Raw genomic sequence first — 24804 nt, 5'->3', positions numbered from 1 at the left:
GACAGGGTCGATAAATAACAAACTTAAAAGAAGAAGCTCTAAGAAGAACTAATCGCCTACTTCCCTTTGATACGATACTGATCTCATAGAAAATGACGCCCCTAACAATTACTCGTTGCCGCGGGAAATTTGTTACCGAGTCGTTTCTTAGCAACGATAGGGGGACGTACAAACATGCCCATATATTTCCTTTGAAGCGACTCGGACCGCATATAAATCGACGAGTCCAACCATTCTTCTATTATTGCATGTGTATTCGTTACCGCGGTAACGTTTCTGCCGAGTCTTAGCCTAACATCATGCACACAGAGACACTGATGGGAGGGATTCATGAAGTGCGCCATTGAGATGGGCTCAGGTGCCATGATATACATACCAAGTTTCATAAAGATTGGTTCCGGTATTTAAAAGTGAACTGGAGAGGAGGATTCACAGACACACAGACAGCATGGTGATCTCATAAGCTAAAAACATGCTGTGACACATCTCAGAAGGCAGTAGCGTTCATAGTCATCGCGACTCGGACCTCAGATTTCAGCTGCGTTAGCTGTAAAAAGATAAAACTATCCCTGTAACAGGCCGTGAAGACCCACAGGGTTGTGAGACGTCGAGGCTCCCACAAATTTTCTAGACAATCGGCTCACAGATGGCGGTGAAGTTGTCAGGCTTACACGCCGACCGCCCTTTACCCCCAGGAAGTTTCCTGGTACTCATTTCTTACAGAGGCCGAGTCTACTCAAGGGCTATAATGTAGCTGGAAGGATTAAATCAATTGAAAAAGAATCCACCTCATCGGGACTCGAACCCGCAACCTTCCGGCTTGTAGCATAGTGCCTCAACCAACTACGCTACCGCGTGGCCCTCATTAGTTGTAACTGAAATTAATCTCGATTGAATCGGGAAGTATGCAGTTCGAATACTTTTGTTTTTGTAAAAATTCTTAAGCTCATCGACGGTTGGTGCAACATGGGGTAAGTACTGCAGCATATCCGTTCTTTCGGTGCCATGGCGTCCTTGAAACAGAGCTTTGCCCTCTTGAATGATATTTACCCTTGCTTAGCTTCATGAGAATATTAATTCTAGTGCAACATTCGAAGTTCTGAAGACAGTGTTTATGAAAATAGCAGTTTTCTTCTTGGTTGTGAAGCCATGTAGTCTGGTAGATCGTTACTAACGTTTCGGAGAAACCTACTGCCCCCATCTTCAGAGTAGAAGAGTTGCCATGAATATGGTTGAAATGTTGATAACGGTTTACATTAGTCCATGGCGTCCCATCAGAGAATACAGTAATAATCATGAAATCGAATATTCATAATTTTGTTCTAGTCTTCTGTTAGTGCCATTATCAGAGGGGGCACGGGGTAACGTAGTTGATTGAGGCACTATGCCACAAGCGGGGATGTCCCTACCGGGACTGGAACTCCGGCCCCTCAGTCGTCCAGCCCGTAGCCAGTCTCTATACCGAATACGCTACTCCGGCTCTGTTATGTATTTGACGGTTATAAAATGGCAATTGAAATGATACAACCGAATTTCGATTTTGACGAACACCTACGTGTGTTTAGCGCACAACTAGAGTGTAACTTGCTAATTATTTAACAGTGCGACAAATGTTTGAAACAAATACAGAAAAAAATAAAACATATTGTATGACCATTACATATAAAAAGGCTATGCGCCAGAATTTGTATTCTATTCATACATTTACTAACTTGTTTATAGTTTTAGGAGTGAGGTGATAATGAGTCGTTTGATCCTGCTGCGTCAAATAGGTCCTATTGCATTGCTCTTGTTGAGTAATGAGTATGGGACATCGGTGGAATGAAAACTGGCATGGGTAAACTCGAATGTCCAGAGAAAAATCTGCTCTAATTCCACTGTGTTCACCACGGATCCCACATTGACTACATAGAGTTTGGGCCGCTGTGGTGTGAAGCCGACCAGTAATCTCTGAGCCACACACTCTTATGAAATAATAATAATGTTGCTGATAAGGAGTGATTGTGGAGATAAATGTAAAATTAATGAGGTTAGGGAAATAATGCCTAAGAAGCACACCTAAAGCTGTTTCGTTGACCACATATCTTATACGCAACACGAATATCTTCCAAATGTGTTTGTGTGCTTGCGCATGCGTGTAAATGTAACTGGTAGTTCAGTCATGCCGAGAGTACTGTATATTAAATACAGTAAGGATTCTGTTTTCTGTCAGCTTTCGTGCTAATCTCAACATGATTCGTTGTTGCAGCGATGCGGCCAACACCACTGTATGCTGGCAGTGATGTGTTATTGGAAGATGATAAGCCAGTATTGCCCGGACTTCCCATCAGGGCAGCCACTCTATCCGCTCTCACTCGTTTAGTCGTGAATGTCTTCGGCAAGTACTTATCATGTTACATTACATATACTGTGTCTGAGACATTTTTGAGAGTGCGTTATTATGAGTTAGTGAAATGAGAAATTTACTAGATTTTATTTTAGACATTAGATGGGAACAAGAATTGCTATGCTGGACATCTGATTGAAAATACGAGACTCTTCTTCCATAAGGCCTCTTAGTCAAAGCCTGAGGTAGCGCACTGAGCCATAATATTTTCGAATAACCTTTTATATACAAAGTTGTAATTTTTTCTTTTTGCTCTGAGCGTAGCAATTGAGATACCAAATAATGTCACATGCCCTTTTACAGTTATCATCAATTTTGTATTAAAGTAAGTAAGTAAGTAAAGGTATCCGTGAAACAGGCCATGGAGGTCAATAGGGTTATGAGATGTTGAGGTTCCCACATTTTCTAGACAATCGGCTCATAGATGGCGGCAAGGTTGTCAGCCCTACGCGCCGGCCGCCCTTTACCCCCAGGAATATTCCAAGAATATTCCTGGTACTCATTTCTCTTAGAGGCTGAGTCGACCTCAGGGCCATAGTGCAGCTGGAAGGATTAGGTCAATTGAAAAAAATCCAATGACCTCATCGGGACTTGAACCCGCAACCTTCCGGCTTGTGGCATAGTGCCTCAACCAAATACACTACCGTGCACCCCCTCAATTTTGTATTGCAAAATAAAAATAAATAAATACAAATCACCACTTTTTCAGTAAATTAAAAGTGAACAGCTTGGTGTGGCAGTGACACTCCATACTTATATTCTGAAGGTGCTCGTTTTGAGTCCTGGCCAGGATACCAGCTATCATGGACTGAGATGGTCATGATTTTTCTCAGGGTTTTGGAGAAAATGCAGGTGTAATAACTCGATTAGGCTATGATTGTTTCTTTCAAAATATTTTCATCCCATCATTTCAGTAGTGTATAGTCTATATAATGACAGCATCACAAAATAAACCATAGAAGTTTTAATAAATTAGACAGGCACATTTTGGACACTTTGTACATTGTGTATGATAAATTTAAATTATTATTTCAGTGGCATCTATCGTTTGACAAACAGGTTTTGGCACGATATGCAAGACATCATGTACATGTACCAGTATGCCTTCATGTGGGCCATATGTGGTTACTGTGACTAAATTTAACAAACTATTCCTCTTTTCAAGAAGTTTGATATAAATTGTCATGTTTCTGTCTGTAATAATATCTCCTGAAACAGATGTATATGTAAATAGAATAATTTAAATAGAAAATATGTAAATAGAACTGGTGTGTGTGTGTGTGTGTGTATACATAGCACTTATGTATGAGGTAATTTGATATGTGAAGAGGGTTCTAGAGTTCCCTTATGAATTATCACAGCCATCAATTCTAATGAATGATCACTATGAAAGAAATTTTTTAGACTACTTTATTTTGAAAAATAAAAGGAGTCTTATTGGATCACCTTGCTATCTGTGTGCCTGTGCATCCAACCTAACTCCTGAAAGCCGAATAGTGAAGCCATAATAGACGGCCGTTGCTAGGCAACGGCTCAGTAAAGACATTCCTGCAGCAATGAATACACACACAACAGTAGAATAATTTTTGGAAGCCGTGTTTCCTATGCTGTCCTTGTTGTATCAGATACTCAATATGTAGTGAAAGAAAACTAGGCGATTTTTTCTTGCCATAACTTATTTACTATTAAATCATGTTATCATGACGTGATTTAATCCCAGCCATAAAATATATTAAGGTAAGCATCTTCACATTACTTTGAAAATTTATTTCATTAAAAAAATATAGAAGCAGGGCATTAGAAAAGAGCTGTCTTTTGTTGAATGCTTTCATATCTGTAACTGGCAGAATAATATTTCAATCAGTCATGTGATGGGCTGACAAGAGTGTTAATTTCCAGACTGTCATGGGGACTTATCACCATCAGTTGCTGTCATGCCTAAGGTGGTTTTCCGGATGCATCTATGGTTTACTACCTCAGCAACGCTGGTGGAACACTTGATGGCCTTACACAAAAAAGCGGGTGAAATTTCACCCTGTACAATCGAAGGATGTACACACAGTCATTCCACCACCTCACCTGAAGTTTGCCCACTTCTTCAGTACCAGACCAGAATCTGCCATGCCATCAGGTAATTTACTGCCACATGTATCCTCAACACAAATTTATACTTATATTAAAAAAAAAATGTTGAAAATTACAAAGCGACTATATCACAGGTATGAAAATCGGGCCTGTTCGGAATGTTCACATGGATTTTCTCAGTTTCTTCGGGCAAATACCGAGGTAATATCTTCATTAGGCCACAAGCAATTCCTTCCAAACTCTTTCCAATATATTATTCATCAATCTTCTTACTATTTGAAGATGTCTCTGTTCTGGGATGTACTGCTTATTGTCTCTTGAATATCAACTGGCTCTTTGGAAGCACATATTGCCTTCATCTTCAGGGTTGAAGAGTTAGCCAAACAAGAAACCAGTATGAACTAGGCAGCAAGCATAGACTCTAGTAGCTGCCTGCTTCATGTTGCATATAAACAACAGAAAAACGAGTATACTGATACCCCATTACACATATTTTCCAGTTATGTTCTTTGAATTTTTGGACATTCATTTTCAGTTCATATTCCTATGTAATAATATCCCATTGATTTTATTTTCACCTCAGTTTATTTTCCATCATTTCCAAAATTCAAGACATCATCTGCAGATCTTAATATTTGATAATTGTTTAACGTTCTAGGTATTGGATTCATCAATTTCCAATGCACTTTGACATGGAGAATGGTCTGGCAGGGACACTTCGAGAGTTCCAGTCTGCCCTAACTCCTACATCAGCTGAGCTCGTGGACTTATCCCAGGTGCCGTCTTATGACTGGATGCGACATGTGTCATTCCGCAACAGCAGCCTCTTGGAGCAGCAAGCGTTACTAAACAAACAACATTCTTGTAAAGTCCCCCTTGTGTTCAACCATCTGGAGCCGATGCTGTTAGCCAAGCACATCACATATTTGGAACACAAAGTCATTAGAAGGATAACTGTGAGTTTTCTGGAGAATATTTTGTATATTTTTATTTAATTGCATAGGTATTTGTGCCGGCCCCGAGAAAGGTGATGTGAAGCCCAGGTCAGTCACAAATGTAGGGCTCCCATTCCACTCTGAAAGCCATATAAATATATGAATACACAAGTTAACAAGTACCTTAAAGCTCACATTTTCTATTGTGTAAATAATGCAAATGAATGTTGATGATAGTCCAAGAATAATAAGCGAACAATTCAATTAAAGTGAATATATTTGGTTCCTCCATAGACTAGGGCCCTAGGCCAAATAGCTCTGCTGACCCCCTGTCCCCCATATGGGCCTATACATTGCATTATCTTTGTTCCAACACATGGTCTGTTATACAGCTGAGTGGGTTTTGAAGTTCTCATAGTGGTAGGTATTAAGGTTATGGTTTTCGGGATGTAATTCTGTGTAATTTAGGAGATACATGTCAGCTTTCAGTGGAACCTGATGCTTCCGTCTTCAGGATAGGAGTAGTGAAGTGGAGACTGTAGGTTCCTCTGGAAGGTTAGTACCTATTTATTAAAATGCATGTTGTCACATCCCAGAGGACTGTAATCTGTACATACTATGGCGTTTTCTTTGGTTTTAGGACAAAGACTCTTTATAGGTATAAATTATAAGGATGCACAGAAAGAAATATAAACTTTTTGTCTTTTTTGTAGGAATAAAAGAAATTGAAATTTATGTAAGATGAAGTGTTTAGTAATTATTTCATTGGAAGAAAGAGGAAATGTCTGTGGTATGGTGTATGTCTAAATTATGCAAACGATTACAAATTTTAGGAATGAGTTAGTTTTAATAGCCACATCTCAGCAAATATAGTGTTGGATCAGTTTTATACATGTGAAATATTATTTTCTTATGGCAGTGACCATGAAGATATAATCTTTTCGGTTGTGATGCCCCATAGTCTGGTAAAAATTTACTTAGTGCTTGCTTCTTACTTGCGTTTCTGTAATTTTTGGCCCTGAAATTGAAGTCTGAAACTTCTGTAACATCTGCCAGGCTACATGCATGTCATCACATTCCAGAAGATGGCATACTTCAATATTTGCTTGGATTTTACATTTAGGAATATTAATAAAATATTTATATTTCATATTCAGCTTCTTCTGTATGGTATTAATACATAGTATTTCTTTCTTCACAGTTCCATGATCTCAAAAAATATGCAGATTGCGGTTCCTTGCGTGACACTCCAAGGCTGGAGAGATCTGTCATTATGTTCAATGGCCTGACTCAGTGGATCCAATGTATGGTCCTCAGTCGCACCACGCCACAGCAACGAGCTGACGATATGGCCAAATTCATAGATGTTGCCATGGTATGCATGCATTAATGAAATCTGACTTTCTATGCACTTATGATGACTTATTGCCAACTGTGCAGTTTTGCTGATATCTCTAGGACAGTATTTATACTGAAAGAACTTTAAAACTGAAAAGATAAAGGAGTTTTTCTTTAGGAAATTGAAGCCTTTTGACAGGATTTTATTTGTATCCATTAAAAATCTTACTTTCTTTTTAAATGGCCTGCTTAATAAGGGTTTGACTTAAACATCCATCTATGAAGAGGGATCAGATTTACTAGATATAATGTTGATGCAATTGATGGTTGGTGGGTAATGTTCCAGTGTTGACTATTCAGTCATTGTCTGCCTAGGATCCCAGTATTTCTTTACCAGGTCTTTCTTCACAGTAGAACGTCACATTTCAGGAAGTGATCTGCTGCCATTTCTGCACCCATGGCACAAAGAAGAATTCCATTTAAGTTTAGTTCAATAAGGCAGTCAGGAAGAAATCTAAATTTCACAACAGCTGCCCTTCAAGGAATTTAAAGAATTAAGTTTTGTTGAGACAATACTTTTATTGCCATCTTGATCCACATTGTTGTACTTATTTCTCTCCAACAATATTTCTGGAATTTTTAGTGCTATTAAGAATTTATAAACCCAGACATTAAATTTCTTGTAGAACTGAGAGGTTTTTACAGACTTAATAAATTGAGTTCAGCAAATTACTCTAAGCACATTCTGCAAAATATCTGTATATAAAACAGGACCTGTATTTGTGAGTCTAGCCAAGTTCTTAGTCAGAATTTTGTATATTACTGAAGAATTCAGGTTAAGATAATGGCAGATGAAAAAAGTAATTTCAAAGTAATTTCACTATTGCAGATAATTTGTTGTCAGAGTCTGTTGTTGACTAATTACTGTTTGTAATTAGTTTGGCCAAGCTCAGTTGAGGTATTATTAAAATTATTGACACTTTCAGTGCTTAAGCCAAATTTCTCTAGGACTGAATTTATGGCCTGCTATTTTCATGGCTTTGTTCTATAATTTCTGTAAGGGAAAAATTCCTTATTCCAAATGTGAATAACATGGGAGCACAATGTAGTCAGTATTATGTAACTTATTTGTTCACAGAAACTCCTAGAACTTCAAAACTTCAACTCACTGATGGCAGTAGTAGGAAGTGTAAGTCACAGTGTTCTGGCTCGACTCTCCAGAACTATGGCTTGTCTATCAGCAGAAAGCAAAAAGTCACTGGCAGACCTAACAGAGCTATTGTCCTCTGGAAACAACTTCAGTAACTATCGGCGCAAACTTGCTGAGTGCAAGGGCTTCAAAATCCCAATCCTGTAAGTGAAGTTTGCCTTCATAAGCATTATGTTATCTTTTATTTAGCTGAGATGGTAAACGTTTCATTCAGTCAAGATAAAAAAAAATGTATTTTTATCGTTTTAAAGAATCCCACAGATTGAAGATAGTAAGGAGAAGCTGTAATTCGCTTAGTGGGGGGTGAAGTCCAACTGGGTCCACTTGGCATGGCGGACATTCATTGGCCTATTGTAGCCTGCCCCTGGTGACTATGATGATGGAGAATTTGGTGGAATTAAAATTGGCAGGGGAAACCGAAGTACTTGGAGAAAACCTGCCCAAACGCCACTTTGTCCACCACAAATCCCACTTGACCAGACTCGGGATCGAACCCGGGCCACCACAATGGGAAGCCAGCGACTAACCGCTTGAGCTATGGCATGGCCCCCTAGGAGAAGCTGTAGCTCAGGACAGAAATAAATCTGTCACTGATGAATATAAACAGCTCTGCTCTATACTGTGTGTTATGGATGGAATTGTTCCACTGAGTACAGAAAGCTGTACTCCTGAATTTTGTTTTGTGTAACCCTACAGCAAGAAACTGAAATCACTTAAAATCTTATATACTTAATTCATAGCACACTAACTTGCATACTCTCATACGTCAATCTGTATTTTATATTTTTTAAGAGATAGATTAATATAAATGTAAAATTGAAGATATTTTATCCAGTTGTTTAAATTGAAATGAACTTTACTTGTATTCATCCTTTGAAACTTTAAATTCGTCTATATTGTATTCAGATCAGTTCCTACATCATATCCATTAAAAAGACCATCTGGTTAATGCTGGATAGGGATATAATTTTTGTTTTTTATGAGAATCATATGAATTTTATACACACACTCTGTAGGCAGAATTCAGAGCCTTTCAATGTTAAATCTGGTGGTATATATAGTAATCACTATGCCTTAAAGGATTAAGAGTGCAAAAATAATACTGTGCACTTAATTATATTCTTAAAATGTACTTAAGTTACTTTAAAGTTATCATAATGAGATCAGTCCTGAGAAATTGACATATATAATGATTTGCACTCTTTTTCCTCTCTCTGTCACTCACACACACATGCGTGTGCACACACAACCCTCTGTGCACATGTCTGCGCATGCATACACATGCACACCTTGATAGGTTCTTCAGCAGTGTAACTCTTAAGTACTTCACAGTTATAATAATAATAATAATAATAATAATAATAATAATAATACCTTTATTGCTTCAAGAAAAACATACAGGCGACACAATCACCACAGTTGTAGAAGCAGTCCCAAATAGTAAAATATACTATAATAAAACAGTTGCAATAATACAACTTAGTCAATGCTTAGTATAATAAATCAATAATAACTAAAATACGGACATTATAAGCAATTAATAATAAAAGTATACATACATTTATACAGAGTCTACAAAAACTACTACACATAAGTGTATCTAAATAAAACAAATATTCACCTGTATTCTATTTCCTTTCTTTTGACCACTCCAAGTATTCATTTATCGAATAAAATGATTGATTTAAGAGAAAATTATTTATAGCTAACTTAAATTTTTTATAATCACTCGATAATTTTCTTAAATTATGTGGCAGATTATTAAATATTTTAATACCCATACAACACACACTATTCTTATATTTGGCCAAATTTATCAATGGCACGTGTAAGCTGGTACTTTGTCGTGTATTTATGACATGTATTTCAGCATTTAGTGCAAACAAATGCATATTTTTCACCACCAGAAGCAAAAGCGAAAGTATATATTGAGAATAAAAAGGCAATATGTTTAAATATTTAAAAAATCCCCGGCAAGAGGCTCTAGAATTTACATTCATAATACTCCTTATAATTCTTTTTTGCACTATGAAGACATCCTTGCTATTAGTGGCATTTCCCCAAAAGGCAATTCCATATACAATTATAGAGTGAGCATAGGCAAAATATATCATTTTTAGATCATTAATAGATAGTAACGATTTCAGAGACCTAATGGCAAAGCAAGCAGAATTTAATTTCTTTATTGTTTTAGATATATGTCCTTGCCAAGATAAGGATGGATCCAAAGACACCCCCAGAAAGTCCATAACTTGTGTACTATTAATGTCAGAATGTAAATACTTTATAGGGGAGTTTACAATATGTTTCCTTATCGTTGTAAAATACATACAATATGTTTTATTAAAATTTAATGTCAAGGAATTTGCCTGAAACCATCTCATCAATTTCTCAACAACTAAATTAAAACATTCTTTAAGCTGATTAGGATCTGAAGTAGATACTATTAGACTAATGTCATCTGCAAATAGGATGGGTTTTGACATATTATTTACTGCTGCTGGCAAATCATTTATATATAATAAAAAAAATAATGGCCCAAGAATTGATCCCTGTGGTACTCCCAATCTGATCTGTTTCCACTCAGAAAAATATTGTATAGCTTGTTTATCCTTAATTACTACTCGTTGGTATCTATCACTTAAATATGAGGTAAGCAATTTATGAAATATACCTCTTATACCATAGAAATCCATTTTCTCAAGTAAAATATCATGGTTCACACTATCAAAGGCCTTTGTTAAGTCACAGAAAATACCACCGACCAGTTTTCTGTCATTAAGTGCCTGCATAATATTATTAAGTAAACTAAGAATAGCAGTATCTGTAGATAGATGTTTCCTAAATCCATGTTGCTCAGCAGGCAATATATTATTAAGTACTACATGAGCATACACTCTATTATATATAACCTTTTCAAATATTTTAGAAAAGGATGTAAGCACAGAAATTGGTCTATAATTAGATACTTCAGACGCATCACCTTTCTTGTGTACCGGATGTATTTGTGAGTATTTTAACCTTGAGGGAAATGTACCTGTGGCCAAGGACCTATTACATATGTAAATAAGAGGGGACATAATATATAACATACTTAATTTTATTATCTTCGTCGATATTTCATCATAGCCATAGGAACTTTTATTTTTAAGGGATTTAATAATATCACTTAATTCTTTGTAAGTTACAGGTTCATATAAAATATTATTACTGGGTCCTAAAGGCAATGAGGATAAATAATGACGAAAATTATCATTGCTTGATATTGGATCCAAGTTAATACTAACATTATTTAGCTTCTTAATTGTTGTAGCATCAAAGTATAAATTGAAAGCTGTTGCTATACTTTGACTATCTTTACATTCCATTCCCTCTACAATTAGTGGTGGGGGATCACGAATATTTTTACATTTGCCAGTTACATTATTTACCATACTCCACATAGTCTTAGTTTTATTATTAGATTTGGCAATCAGTCTATTATAATGCATTTTTTTTGCAGTTTTTATAACTTCCCTCAGTATTCCACAATATTTTTTATAGTAGGCATAAAGTATAGGATTATTTGAGTTCCTGCTTAAGATATAAAGATTTCTTTTATGTTGGCATGAAATTCTAATACCAGCTGTTAACCATGCCTTATTATTGTATTTACTAAATAATTTTTTGATAGGAAAACAATTATTAAAATTTCTCAAATAAATGTTAAGAAAAGCATTAAATATTTTATCTACATCTTCATTTGAAAAAATTTCTTCCCAGGTTTCAAAACTTAAATTAAGTTTAAAATTCTCAATACTAGTTTTATTTATCTGTCGCTTATTATACCTACAAAATTTAGAATTGTGGACTTTTGAGTTATTTAATACCAGTACTTGTGCATCGTGGTCAGATAGGCCATTTACTCCTGGCATGATAACATAGTTAAAAAATTTATATTTATCAATGAATATACCATCAATAGCAGTAGAAGACTTATTATCAATCCTTGTGGGGAAATTAACTATATTAAACAGATTGTATGAAGCCAAAAGAGAGTCAAGCTGAGTTCTATTATTACTCTCACAAAGGTAATTTATGTTAACATCGCCACAAAGGATTATATTAGTAGAAATGGAGTAAAGCTTATTTAGTACAAGGTCTAAAGTACTTATGAAATAAGGAAGTTTGCCAACTGGGGATCTATATATTGATATTATACAGTATGTAACCGACGCTAGACGTAACTTAATAGCACTTAATAGTTCAACTGATATTATATTGTCTGTGCTTAATGAAGCACAACACCATAAAGAGATATAAGGGAATATAGGTATACCTCCATGCATTCTTAAGTTCTAGGTAGAGTATATGTACATGATTATCTTTGTTGATTTTCTTTGTGTCGTGCTTACATATCACTTAACAGCCATATTGGATGAGAAGAAACTTTTTATTATAATACAAAACAAAAACAAATGAATATAGATCACTATTACCAACTTGAACATTTTTACATTACTAGATTCTCAAGAATCTGTAGGTTCTGGCTGCTTTACCTCTTGGGAAAGATGTCCTGATACTGGTGGAAACTGGTGGGGCCACAGGGCTGGCCAGAACAATGGAGAAGAGAAAATTCTCTTGCCTCTGACAAAATCTGAACTCTTGTACTTACATTAAAGAAGGGTAGAGTCTGTTAATAGTAATAAATAATGTCAGTACTATCTCCATATTACTCAGCATAATTTATAGCTTTGGTAAAATTCTGCTTGATGCAATGATAAGTTCTGGAATGGATATTTTTCTTTCAGTTCTTTCTGGTTTCCACATAATGCATTTAGAAACTTGAAATAGAAAGGTCAGAATTTAGACAAAGGTGTTTTATATTCATTTCTATATTGGCTCTATTGTAATTCATCTTGCTGATGTAGATATATAGAATAACAGTATTATTAAAGAGCAGCTTGTCAGCATATCTAATCATGCATAACATTAAAAGTTTTAAAAACTCTTAATTTGAATATAACTGAGATGTAACTACTTCATGTACTTCAATATTCTACTCACTTTGTCTTAGATTTGCAATTAACATCTTTCTGTATAACAAAACCATAGAACGTTCTTATAAGTAACTTTATACTTTTTTGCATGTTTTAGTGGTATTCATTTGAAGGACTTGATCTCCTTACATGTGGCCTTGCCTGATACTGTAGAAGGTGAAATGATCAATATCCGCAAAATGGCACAACTGTCTTTAATCTTCCAAGAGCTGGAAGAATTACAGAACTCTGCAACAACTATAGATGCCAACATGGATCTTGTCAACACTCTCAGGGTATATTTCTCAATAGCAGTGGTTCTCAACTTTTGTCAGACCGTGGCCCAGTAAATTATTTTTTTCTATAAAACGAGAGCCCTGTATAATTGATGCCAGGGCCTGTACTGGGCCATGGCCCAGTGGTTGAGAAACACTACTCTATGCAATAAAGTCATAATTATACTGCATGAGAATATGATAACACAGTGTGCCGATAAGAGTGCTGCACATGCTTGTTGCGAGTAATACTAATTTTGCATGTAGGTATACCTGGCAGCAGTAGTCTCTTGTGTTCTCAGCTATTGTCATTTTCATGAAAAATTATTATTTAGAAGAGATACTTCAAAGTTGTATTTTGTATTTTTCCAGTACTGGAGAACTTTATATTAATCAAATTTTATTTCATATATATGGGACCTGAGGGATCCAAGGCACAGTGAAAGTATAGTTTTCATTTTACAGGTTATGACAACGTATAAACTGAGCAGAATGGCATAGTGGTAATGATCTAGCCTTCTCATATTTGGAAGTTGCTCATTATGAAACTTTGCAGGGACATGCCTATCCTGTCTGACGTTTCTGTGGTGTTCTCCATCCCTCCAGTAAATAGCAGGACAATATCTTGATTAAGACATGACTGCTTTCTTCAAAACCCATTCCAGTTCATCATTCGTTACCGTTCAATTCTATATAGTCTACCTACTGCTAGCAGTGTATTTTACCCCTCTGCCAAGAAGACACCATGTAGCCTGGCAGGTGGATACCAGACAAACCTCCTAGCTGGTCACAGTAGCCGTGCGGTGTAAGGCATGAACTGTCTTCGCTCGCTTGGATGCTGGGATCATGGGTTCGAATCCCACTTAAGGCATGGATGTTTGGTGTATGTAAGTGTTTAGACTGTTTTGTGTTGTCCTGTGTTTAGGTAGAGGCCTTAATCTTCCAAGATTTGTGACTGAATTTACTATTAATAAGCATTATAGTACTGAAAATATTTATGTACAATTTTCTTTTAATACCATATAGAAAATGCTGGAATGATAAGGTTACATACATATTTTTTTCAGTTATCACTTGATCTCTCATACACTGATGATGAAATCTATGAATTGTCATTGGCTCGAGAACCAAGAAATTCTTCCTCTGTAAGTAGCAAAAAGCTATGAAGTGCTATATTGAATAAGTCAGTTTCTGAATGTGTAATATGTGTTTAACCAATATTGTGGCCAGTTTATATATAGTGACAAGTTAATCTTATAGATGTTATAATATTACAGTATAAAAGTGTACTATATAGTATTTTGTTTACAGGTTGGAATACCTAGAATACCATATTTACGCATGTATAGGCCGCACATTTTTTGCCAAAAATTCAAGAGGAAAACTGGGGTGCGGCTTATATTCGAAATATTCGAAATCACACACATTTTTTTCGTCAACGTCGAATTTTCTCCCTGCTGCTCGATTTCCGTGTTCTTGTGCATAACGCACCACTTGAAGTTTAAATTTAGACATATAACCTGCTCTTACTCGATCCATGTTTCACTCAGAACTAACCAGGCAAGTCAAGTAAAGGCGAGAAGGTTATAACTCTCCCCCGCAATGCCTTTGTTCCGAGCGGTACCGTTATTTTCGCTAGTTGCGAACTGAGGAATGTTAAATGTTGCCAAATTTCGGAATAATTTCTACTCCTGAAATAATATTCCAAGAAAATTATTTTTTCTATAATTTCTGTCTGAAAATTGTGCTGCGGCCTATACATGCACGCGGCCTATACATGCGTAAATACGGTACTTTAGGTTAATTAAAATATATTCGTGCAAGAGTCTAATAAAATTTGCTTACATAAATATTCATCTAGTACATTTCTAATTCACAGTGACTGAAGACATAATCTACTTCTACTCCAAAGTGTACCTTCATGTTAATATAACATAAAATAAAAGAAATAGAACTGAATGATCAAACTCAGTTTACAGATTTTGTGGTTAGAACATCTTAAATTTCATCATTAATACTTAATAACTTTTCAAGTGATCAAGAAAACAAATATATATTATGTTCATAAAAGAAACTAGAAATATTAAATAATATTGAAACCCATGATAATCTTTAAAAGGCAACAATTCAGAATTGATCTAAAACCAAACTTAGACTGAAGGTATCCTAGTACAATGAGAATATTTTGAACTATGTCAGATTTATTGAAGATCTTTACAATTTTTTCCTTGCCAAATATTTTTGTAATGATTAAATGAAGGATGAAACAGATGAGGTCAATTACTGCACTGATCTCTTTAAATGTGATTGCATTTGTTCCAGCCCCAGAGTTCTCCAACACAGTCTGTACTATTTGCGGAATGGGCATCCAGTCCCTGTCCACCACCTGACCCACAGACAATAGAAAAGCATGTGAACGCAATGGTTGAGGCCGTTTTCAAAAATTATGACAATGATCGGGATGGTTACATATCTCATGAAGAATTTGAAGCTGTTGCAGGGAATTTTCCCTTCATAGCATCATTCTGTGTCTTGGATGCAGATCAGTGAGTAATTAAATTGCTGTTCCTTCATATTTTTGCACCCTGCCAGTTAAAGTATTTTAATTTTTTTGGGCAAAGATCTGTGAGCTTTCAAATACATCTCTGTTAATCTATCTGTTAAAACAGGAGTTGGGTTACCACATCATGTGTAGTACACAGGAATTATCGGAGAATAATGTCTGACAGAATAAATATGCATCTCTTTTTCATTCTCCATCTCTCCTGCTGTTTCCTTTTAATTTCCTTCTTCCTCTAATATTGTTTCCATTTTACGTGGGTCAATGACTGGGAAGTCTCCAATCTAGTCTTTCCTTCCAGTTCTTTCCTCCCTTCAGGATTACTTCTGGCACCTGTTCTGGTTCATCTCAGAGATCTGTCTCCCTTAAATTTTAATTGTAATGCTCTTCTCAGGATTCTTGTTCTACCCATTTCTTTTACATGGTTAGATTATTGTAATAATTTATTTTCCAACTCAGTTAACAAATTTTGCATCCCAACTTCTCCAGTTCTATTCTTTCTTGTTTTGCCCTCACTTAGATATTTCATATCCATTGCTTGTATTTTTTTGTCAGTCTTCGTTCATGTTCATTTATTTCAAATTCAAGCAGATCCAGAAACAGGTTGAGAAGTATATTCACAAGCCACTGGATATAGAATGAGTCACATATCAGAACAAATGTTCCAATTAGTCATTGGAAGAAGTCTGTGTCTGTACATACTTGGTTTAAGGAATTATGTCAAGTCATACACTTGAACTCTTATGGAGTACAAGAAGAAATCATGACCGTCTGTGTGTTCTGTGATCAGGTGTGTGTTTATATGAAAGTCAGAAGAGGTAGCCTGCACGTAGAATTGGACTGAAAATTGCAGACCAAATAGTCTCCTACATAATTTCTCTAAACAATGAATTTATTTTGAGTCTGTGTTGAATATAAATATACTATATATTACATTTAATAAACATCAGACATATGTAGCACTAGATCAGTGGTTCTCAAAGTGGACTGTATCCCCCCCCAAGTGGTAGAGGGTTTACCTAGGGGACTGTTAAGAGCAAGGAGTTGCTGGAGGTGGAACCCTAAATATGATCTCTCTCTCTCTTTTTTATTATCTTCCTTAGTGTGTTGTGTATACTGCTATACTTAAGAATGCTTTTTACAGGGTAGGGCAAGGAACACTGCGCATGAGTTTATGGAACCATGGGGGCAGTGGCTTGAAAAAGTTTGGGAACCACTGCATTGGATCATATGTCAGTCCTCAGCACAGATTATCGGGTATCAGGATTAACTCCATAGTTACATTTTCTCATTTTCAGTGATGGCATGATAAGTCAAGAAGAAATGAAAAAATACTTCATTCATGCCAATTGCCATGCATTAAAAAGTGGTTTCAAACACGAATTTCATGAAACTACATACTTTAAGCCTACTTTCTGCGCACATTGTGCTGGTCTTGTGAGTACCAAAGCTTTGATGGATAATTGCTTCTAACTCATGAACATCACTGGCCAATATACTACAACAGTTTGCTTTCTTTTTTATGTAGTTATGGGGACTTATCAGACAAGGGTATAAATGTCGTGACTGTGGTATCAGTGCTCACAAACATTGCAAGGATTTGGTGGTGATGGAGTGTCGAATCAAGAGCAATCCTACTTCAGGTAGGCAGAAATATATCTGTTGCTATCAAGCGAGATTTAACATATTCATGGCTGTGAGTATGAAGGTTGTGATCTTCTTAGATGAGACATCGTGCAGTTTGGCAGATGAGTTCTCTGAAAGGTTGGTACCTATCTACCAAACTGGAAGATATAATATGTCAGAAGGCTTGTGTTGCTAGAGCTACTAGACTCAAGGTGTCACATTCTAGAAGACTGCAATCTGTTTTGTTTGTTCCACACAGTTGGCCGATTCCACCAAATGAACTTTTTTTCTAGCACAATTCCCAGTTCAAATTTTATTGCTTAAATTATCGACACCTCTTAATAGTGTGTGGTGAGTACAGCACACTTTGGCCAGTATTCTGCCATCTTCAGGTGCTTGCACTATTGGCACATATCAGTATGAAATGTCGCTTGTAATAACATCTTATAATATGTGAAACAATTTAATTCTACTAACATATAATGTAGCTGCTGAATAAGGGTTTTCTATATGCCAATTTTCATTCCTGTTCTCCATTTGGCTATAAAAGTGTTGTGTATTTGCATCAGTTATTGAATATTAACATTTATTTTTAAAGGGAGCTTTCTATTTTTGTCTTGGATGTGTATAGCCTGAATAAATTGAAGTTTATATTTCAAAATTTGAGGTGTAAGAGGGAGAAATTGAGAAGAATTTCAAGGAGCATTGTCACTCCGTTATTGAGCAACATCAATATTGGTTGCTTCTGTTTCCCAGATTCAGATGAATAATACCTTCATGTATGTGACATAAGACAGAAACAGTGCAGACTGCTGTACAGAGAAAGTATCAAACTTGCAGTGACACAGAGTTAACATGAAATGTTTAATGCCAATTTTAGAATAGTTACTATTTTTGTATAAACAGAAGAATAAGTCTTATGATGCTTTGTCATTGACTAGATATTTAGTAATTTCCTGTAATAATATTGGCACTTCAAACACTCCAGTTTCGATATTTTGAGGACTGACGTATCTTGTGTGTTTGAGTGGATGTCCTCTATAAAGGACTGCAAACATGCAACACTGTGTTTAAAACTGCGAACTCTGGATTTTATTTCAGGTGTTCATTTGTAATAAATATTCCCTGGTACTTCAGCTGTGAGTGGGACAGGCACTTACTTCATGGAGCAGTCTGACTATCAATGTTCTTGACCAAAGAGAGAACTTACATATATAATATGAAAATTTTCGTGTCCTACAGGAGAACCAAGCAGTCATGCATCGACTTCAAGACGGAAGTTCCGTCGCAAGAAGAAGTCAAGTGCTTCTGAATCTGAATCTTCTCCTCCAAGTCCAAAATACTCCACTGCTTCATGTTCAACAATTGGTGATCCAGAAGTTTATCAGCAGACAGCATCAGGAACTGAGTGTTCTGATAGTGGGGGGGGCTCTTTACCACCAAGTCCAAAACCTACATTAATGTGGGCTGGGCCTAGAAGGAAGATAAGTGACTCTCTTTTGGTACCTTCACGTAGCCGACCAACATCTCGACTCAGGGCGCAGCACAGTTGCCCAGAAAGTACATGTTCTCATAACTGCAAAGTGCAGGAAGGACAGACACATACACATCCTCCACTGTTACATTCCTCCACTGTGTACTATCCACCGCTAGCCCACCAGTCATCGGTTGTGGTTGCTCCAAGTTCAGTCACAGCACCATCATCAGCAAACCACATGAACTGTCACTGCCACAGTGAGGAGTTGGAACTGCTGAACCAAAAACTTGCAGCAGCAGAGGAGGTAATAAGCATGCACTAAATGTAGTGTTTGTTGTAACTAACATGCACAAATGTGCATAAAATCCGGCTTCAAAAATCATATTAATTCAGATACCTGTATATATTGCTCTAATGGTACAATAACAGTAGCTCAGTTGCAGCTTGTTCAATGTAACAAGTACTTCAAAGGACGCTGTGACAGCATCCAGAAGGATTTCCATCAAATCTTTTGGACATGTAGTCATCATATTCTATAAATATTTCTATATATCAGTTGTTATCACTTTATTTATATAAGTTGCTAAGATAGCAATGCACATTTCTCAGTTGGTTTCCATTAATTCAGTCTGTTTTACTATAATACAGAAGCACATGATTGCATTACTAAAGATTAAGTTAATAAAAATTATAATCACCAGTTAGAATCCAACTTTCATTATATCCTTTGTTTTTAACCTACTTAACAGAGGTAACACACAGGTTGTAATTAAGATATTGAACTTATTTCACAACATTCAGAAATACTATAGTCTCAATTTAACAGTCCTCATTAATACATTTCCATCTTTTAAATAATTAAAAAGTCCTGATTATTTCAAAATACTGTTGGAATGACACGTGTTTTAGATTAACAAATATCACAGAATTCAGATCTCAACCCCATGGAGAGTGGTTGTGTGTCCTGTTCCTCATGATTGCAATGATGTAACTTAAAGTGGTCTGCAGTGAAATCTTCTCAGGTGATCAGCCACGAGGAATGGAGTTCGTATCTCACATTTTGAAGATTGTCTCTGCCTCCATCATTAGAGGTTAATATGAAAAATGATGTAACTGATCAGCCACCTGTCAACCTGTGATGGTGGAGGCAGAGATAGCCATCAAATTGTGAGGTACCAACTCCATTTCTTGCAACTGGTCACCTGAGAACATTCCATCCAGTCTCCATGAAAGCTTTGCAGCCTGTATTTGTGGTTTGTTGCTGGAATTTTGAAGCATGATGGTCAATGTCTGACCAGTAATATCAGTAACAGCTGCTATCAGATACCAGCAACATTAAGTGCTTTTAATGCTGGCTATATTCGTATGGCTTTGGCAGCAAAATCAATATGCATAAAATAATTTTGACACATTTCCTTGGCTGTGACTCACTGAGTATAGAAAAAACTTGTATATTTATGCATATGAATACACAGTGCCAAATACTAATGCAGCTCTATACTGTATCCAAAACTACTCATTCAGACTTTAACAAATTCTTATTTTTTCCACCTTAACCTAATAAATTGTCATATATCCAGATCCTTTCCATTTTGGTGCATATATTTAGTTGGTACACAATTTAAGCTAAACTGTATAGGAATATAAGTACCAAAATGGAAGATTCTTTTTTTGTTAGTAGACCCATTCCCGTGAGATGAACTTCAGTTAGAAGATCCAGTACGCAAAACAAAGAGACGTTCTTGTTTGAATAAGAATGAAGTAAGAAAGGAGATTTCAGGTGTGAGTGTCTTTGTGTATTATTCCACATCATACAATGTGTGAAACAGAGTTTTTATTTAGCACTACTGGTTCTGTTTGAGGTTGTCTGCCTCTTGCTAGTTACTTGCTTGGCTAACTCTTTGACCCCAGAGATGGAGGCAATACATTTGTGTGAAACACTGGTGAAATTCTACTAGATTATATGGCCTCTCATTTCAGAAGACAGATTTCTTCATAGCATTGATGAATTTCTGGGTGTTGTCCATCTTCATATTGCAAACAAAACACAATATTTCAGAAGCTGGATTTGTTTCTAACCTGAAGGAAAAGGTAGGAAATGACCTAAGCAGTTAGGCTCATTAGACAGAGCTAATATCAATCAGAGAAGTCAGAAGGTAAAAAATAAAAATTAAAAAATAAAACAAAAAATAGAAAAATATAGTACCATTTTCCTTCTTCCAAGAATGGAAACAGACCCGTTTTCTATAACACTGTATTCTGTTCAGAATATATGAAAATGTTCGAAAACCAATAATGAAAGTAAAAAAGTAAAGCTGTCCCTGTAACAGGCTGTGAAGGCCCATAGGGTTGTGAGACGTTGAGGGTCCCACATTATTTAGACAGTTGGCTCAAAGATGGCGGTAAGGTTGTCAGCCTTACGTGCTGGCCGCGCTTTACTCCCCAGGAAATTTATTTAATTAATTCCTGGTACTCACTTCTGTTAGAGGTTGAGTCAGCCCCAGGGCCATAGTGCAGCTGGAAGGATTAGGTCAATTGAAAAAAATCCAGTGACCTCATTGGGACTTGAACCCGCGACCTTCCTCCTTGTAGCATAGTGCCTCGACCAACTACGCTACTGTGTGCCCCCCAAAACCAGTAATACTTATCATAAATGCTTTTGTTAGAATCATTTCAAGTTTATCAGAACCTTAAAGCTTGAAGTTTGTGTTCTAAAAATAATTACAAATGAAGGCTACTGCCATTATACATAATAATTTTAATAAGTATATATGGCCAAAGTTCATATATAAATTATAAGTATTATTTCATGGATAACAAGATGCTGCACTCCGTTTGCATGAGGTTTACCTTTGCTTATTTTGTATGTAGTGGATTGTGTTTGACTTGCAATGATGCTTCTGTTGGTCACTGCATGTACTTTACAGGATTTTTGCTCTGAGAATTACACATCACAGTTTGTCTCTTATTTATGTTTTTTAAGCTTGTAAGGGTTTTAAGTACATTAGCCTTGAATTTAATCCGAGATTCTTGCTGCATATTTTCGTGATTATTTAAGAATGTTTAAGTGCAGGTATGTAGGCATTACAAGCATGACAGTTTTGTGATAAAGTTGTGTTATTAAGCTGACACATACAGATGTGAGATATTTTACATTATTTCCTTTGGTTAAAAACACAGAATATTCATATTTAATAAGACTGGGTCGTTCACATGTTTTTTGTATGTAATTAAATAAAAAATGTATGCTTAAAATATAATAATGTTTATTATATTTAAAATATCTAATGTTTTGTTTCGGTTCTAAACTTAATATATTGTGACATGATGGCTGAAAGCCAAGATAGTGGAATCAACGAAGAAACAACAAGTTTCTTTAATTGTAAGAAAAGAGAAAGAAAGAAATATGTCATAGATCTAAATACTTCATATCTCTGTCTCTCTTTTTTCCTTACGTAATATGTATTTTGTATGAAAGTCGCGGGGTCGAGTCCCAATGAGGTGGATTATTTTTCAATTTACCTAATGCTTCAGCTGCGCTATGGCTCTGGGGTCAACTCAGCCTCTAACAGACATGAGTACCAGGAATCTTCCAGGGGGTAAAGGGCGGCTGGCTTATAAGGCTGACAGCCTTACCACCTTCTGTGGGTCAATTATCTAGAAGAAATGTGGGAACCTCGACTACTCACAACACTATGGGCCTTCACGACCTGTTATAGGGACAGCTTTATCTTCTTTCTTACCTTTTTGTGTGACTACAACAAGAAATGTGTCTTTGCTTTTTCCATTTTCTTCTCTCTCTTTTCTTTTTTCAGTGAATTCTCATTTGGAATGTGAGGGAGGAAATTCATAGTTTCTGCTTGCATTTGAACATAGTTTAAATTGAAATGTGAACTTTCTGACCACAGGCAAAGCAGCGTCTCACAAAGGAAAACCAGTTCCTGTTACAGCAGTTGGAGGATGCTTACAGACAACTCAACTCATTGAGAGACCACGTGGGAGAAGTACGTCAACAGACAGTGGCTTTTATTCTTCGGCAGATGGAAACACTGCACATTCAGAAGGATACTCATGTCTGACACGTGTGTGAGCAGATCCCTATCGTCGCTTTGGAGCCATGATTCTCAAAGTTCATTTCTTTACTTATGTTTCATGCCCATACAACTTCAATGATCATGCTTAATATGTACAGGTATATGCTAACAGGGACAGATACCCCACATAAAATTTTATCAGACAGTATGTTTAATAAATTCAGAGAATTTGTTACCAAGTTAACATAAATCCTATGTTAAACTTCACTTAACTCCCTGAATTCATATCCAGCAAAGTGCTAGGTCAGAGGTGAACCTCACACTTAAAGACTGAGGTTGTAATAATGTACTGCCTGGTCAGTGCTATTCCACACCTCAGGAGGTGGTAATAGATGAGTATGGAACAGTGATAATTAATAGGGGAAAACTGGGAGGGGGGGATTCTAAGAAAAATTTACTTGAGTGCCTATTTATCCACCATGAATTGCATATAAAGTCACCTGGAACTGAATCTGAGCCTCCACACTGAGAAACCAGGACCCAACCACCTGAGTTGTAGTATGGCCTAAATAACGGTTTAGAAAATTGGGAAAATCCATCAAGACTTTTCATTTCTTTTAAAATGGAAATCTAGAATGAGTCTGAAAATGACACATAACTGTTTACAATAATGCTTGCTTCATTTCAGTGTAAAATATAGTCATAAATTCTTTGTCATGAATTTTCATTCTCTGGAGAACAGAGTACTTATGTCTTCAGCCCTTTAACATGAATCATTCAGTTTCCAAAATGTGTCTCCTGAAGGAAATGGAACTGTGGGTGCATAGATATTAATATTATGGTGGGTATAAATGTAAAATGAGAAATGACTGGTGTCTATTCTGTAAATTTATGATCCTTAATTTTCACCCCAACGCATGTTCAAGGCTCCAGAGATAAATGTAAATCTACTGGCTACTCAGTTGAGTCCACATGTCAATAATCTCATATAATGCTTCATAGAAAACATTTAAAAGCTCAAATTTAAATATTATTCTCAGCAAGCAGAAATAATATAAATGTCATCATCTTTTAAGATGTGATGCCATGTAGTCTGGTAGAAAGTTACTGATTTTTCAGAGGAATCTGATGCCTCCATCTTCAAAGTAAAAGAGTAAATATGGCTACAAATACAGGGAAAGGAAGAAAGAAGATGGAACCGCAGGTAAATCGATGCGAGAATGTACCTCAAAAATTTTGGGCTAAAATATTTGAGGTGAGAAGAGGGGAGAAAGAATGCTTTGAAGGAAAGCTGTGAGAAAGTTTTGCATGAAGGAAATGCAAGGCGTAAATGTGGAAGGCACAGGTACTCTATTATTCCTACATTGTATTGTATTTTATTTCATCCGTTTTGCTACATAGTAACACTTGGACACGTCATTCGGTAATACAGGTTAACAAAATAAATCTACAAAGTTACAAGCATACTACCAACATTTGTTACAATCATAAGCAATATTGTCACGTGTTGGTTATATAACGCGCTACAATTAACTTCACGTCACGTACATGACATACTATTCTACAGTGAAGGTGCCTACAAGAAGATTAATCAGCCACACATATCCTATGCGACTGCGAGGCCATAGCTTATTTAAGATTTTGTCACCTGGTTCAGTTTTTCATGGAACCAAGTGACTTTTATGACGGCCCCATAAATAAAGTCCTACATTTCATTCGATGTGTAGGATTTATAGAGGGTCAATCCAAAGGGGAAGCACAAAATCAAAATCAAATAAGTCACTTTTCAACAAGTTTAATTATACTAAAGACTCTTTCTTTCTTATACATCAAAATAGCAGAGGTCCTGGGGGAAAAATT

General features: G+C 36.2%; 1 protein-coding gene across 4 annotated transcripts in view; it reads left to right on the top strand.

Annotated features, from left to right (window-relative positions):
- Positions 1–24590, top strand: part of LOC111865790 (ras guanyl-releasing protein 3) — a 98157-nt gene extending 73567 nt beyond the window's left edge. For all 4 annotated transcript variants that reach the window (XM_033751962.1, XM_023854075.2, XM_023854074.2 and 1 more), the window contains 12 exons: positions 2249–2377; positions 4286–4517; positions 5130–5427; positions 6608–6781; positions 7883–8097; positions 13091–13268; positions 14315–14392; positions 15570–15793; positions 17106–17244; positions 17336–17450; positions 18676–19214; positions 22819–24590. In XM_033751962.1, coding sequence (XP_033607853.1) covers positions 2249–2377; positions 4286–4517; positions 5130–5427; positions 6608–6781; positions 7883–8097; positions 13091–13268; positions 14315–14392; positions 15570–15793; positions 17106–17244; positions 17336–17450; positions 18676–19214; positions 22819–22989 — 2492 coding nt within the window. In that variant the 3' untranslated portion in view covers positions 22990–24590. The remainder of the gene's footprint in view (positions 1–2248; positions 2378–4285; positions 4518–5129; positions 5428–6607; positions 6782–7882; positions 8098–13090; positions 13269–14314; positions 14393–15569; positions 15794–17105; positions 17245–17335; positions 17451–18675; positions 19215–22818) is intronic.
- The last annotated feature ends 214 nt before the right edge of the window (positions 24591–24804 follow it).

Source organism: Cryptotermes secundus, unplaced genomic scaffold (assembly GCF_002891405.2).
Source record: "Cryptotermes secundus unplaced genomic scaffold, Csec_1.0 scaffold683, whole genome shotgun sequence".
NCBI classification, from domain to species: domain Eukaryota; kingdom Metazoa; phylum Arthropoda; class Insecta; order Blattodea; family Kalotermitidae; genus Cryptotermes; species Cryptotermes secundus.
The sequence above is the reverse complement of the archived record's forward strand: the minus strand, read 5'-3'. Positions and strand labels throughout refer to the sequence as shown.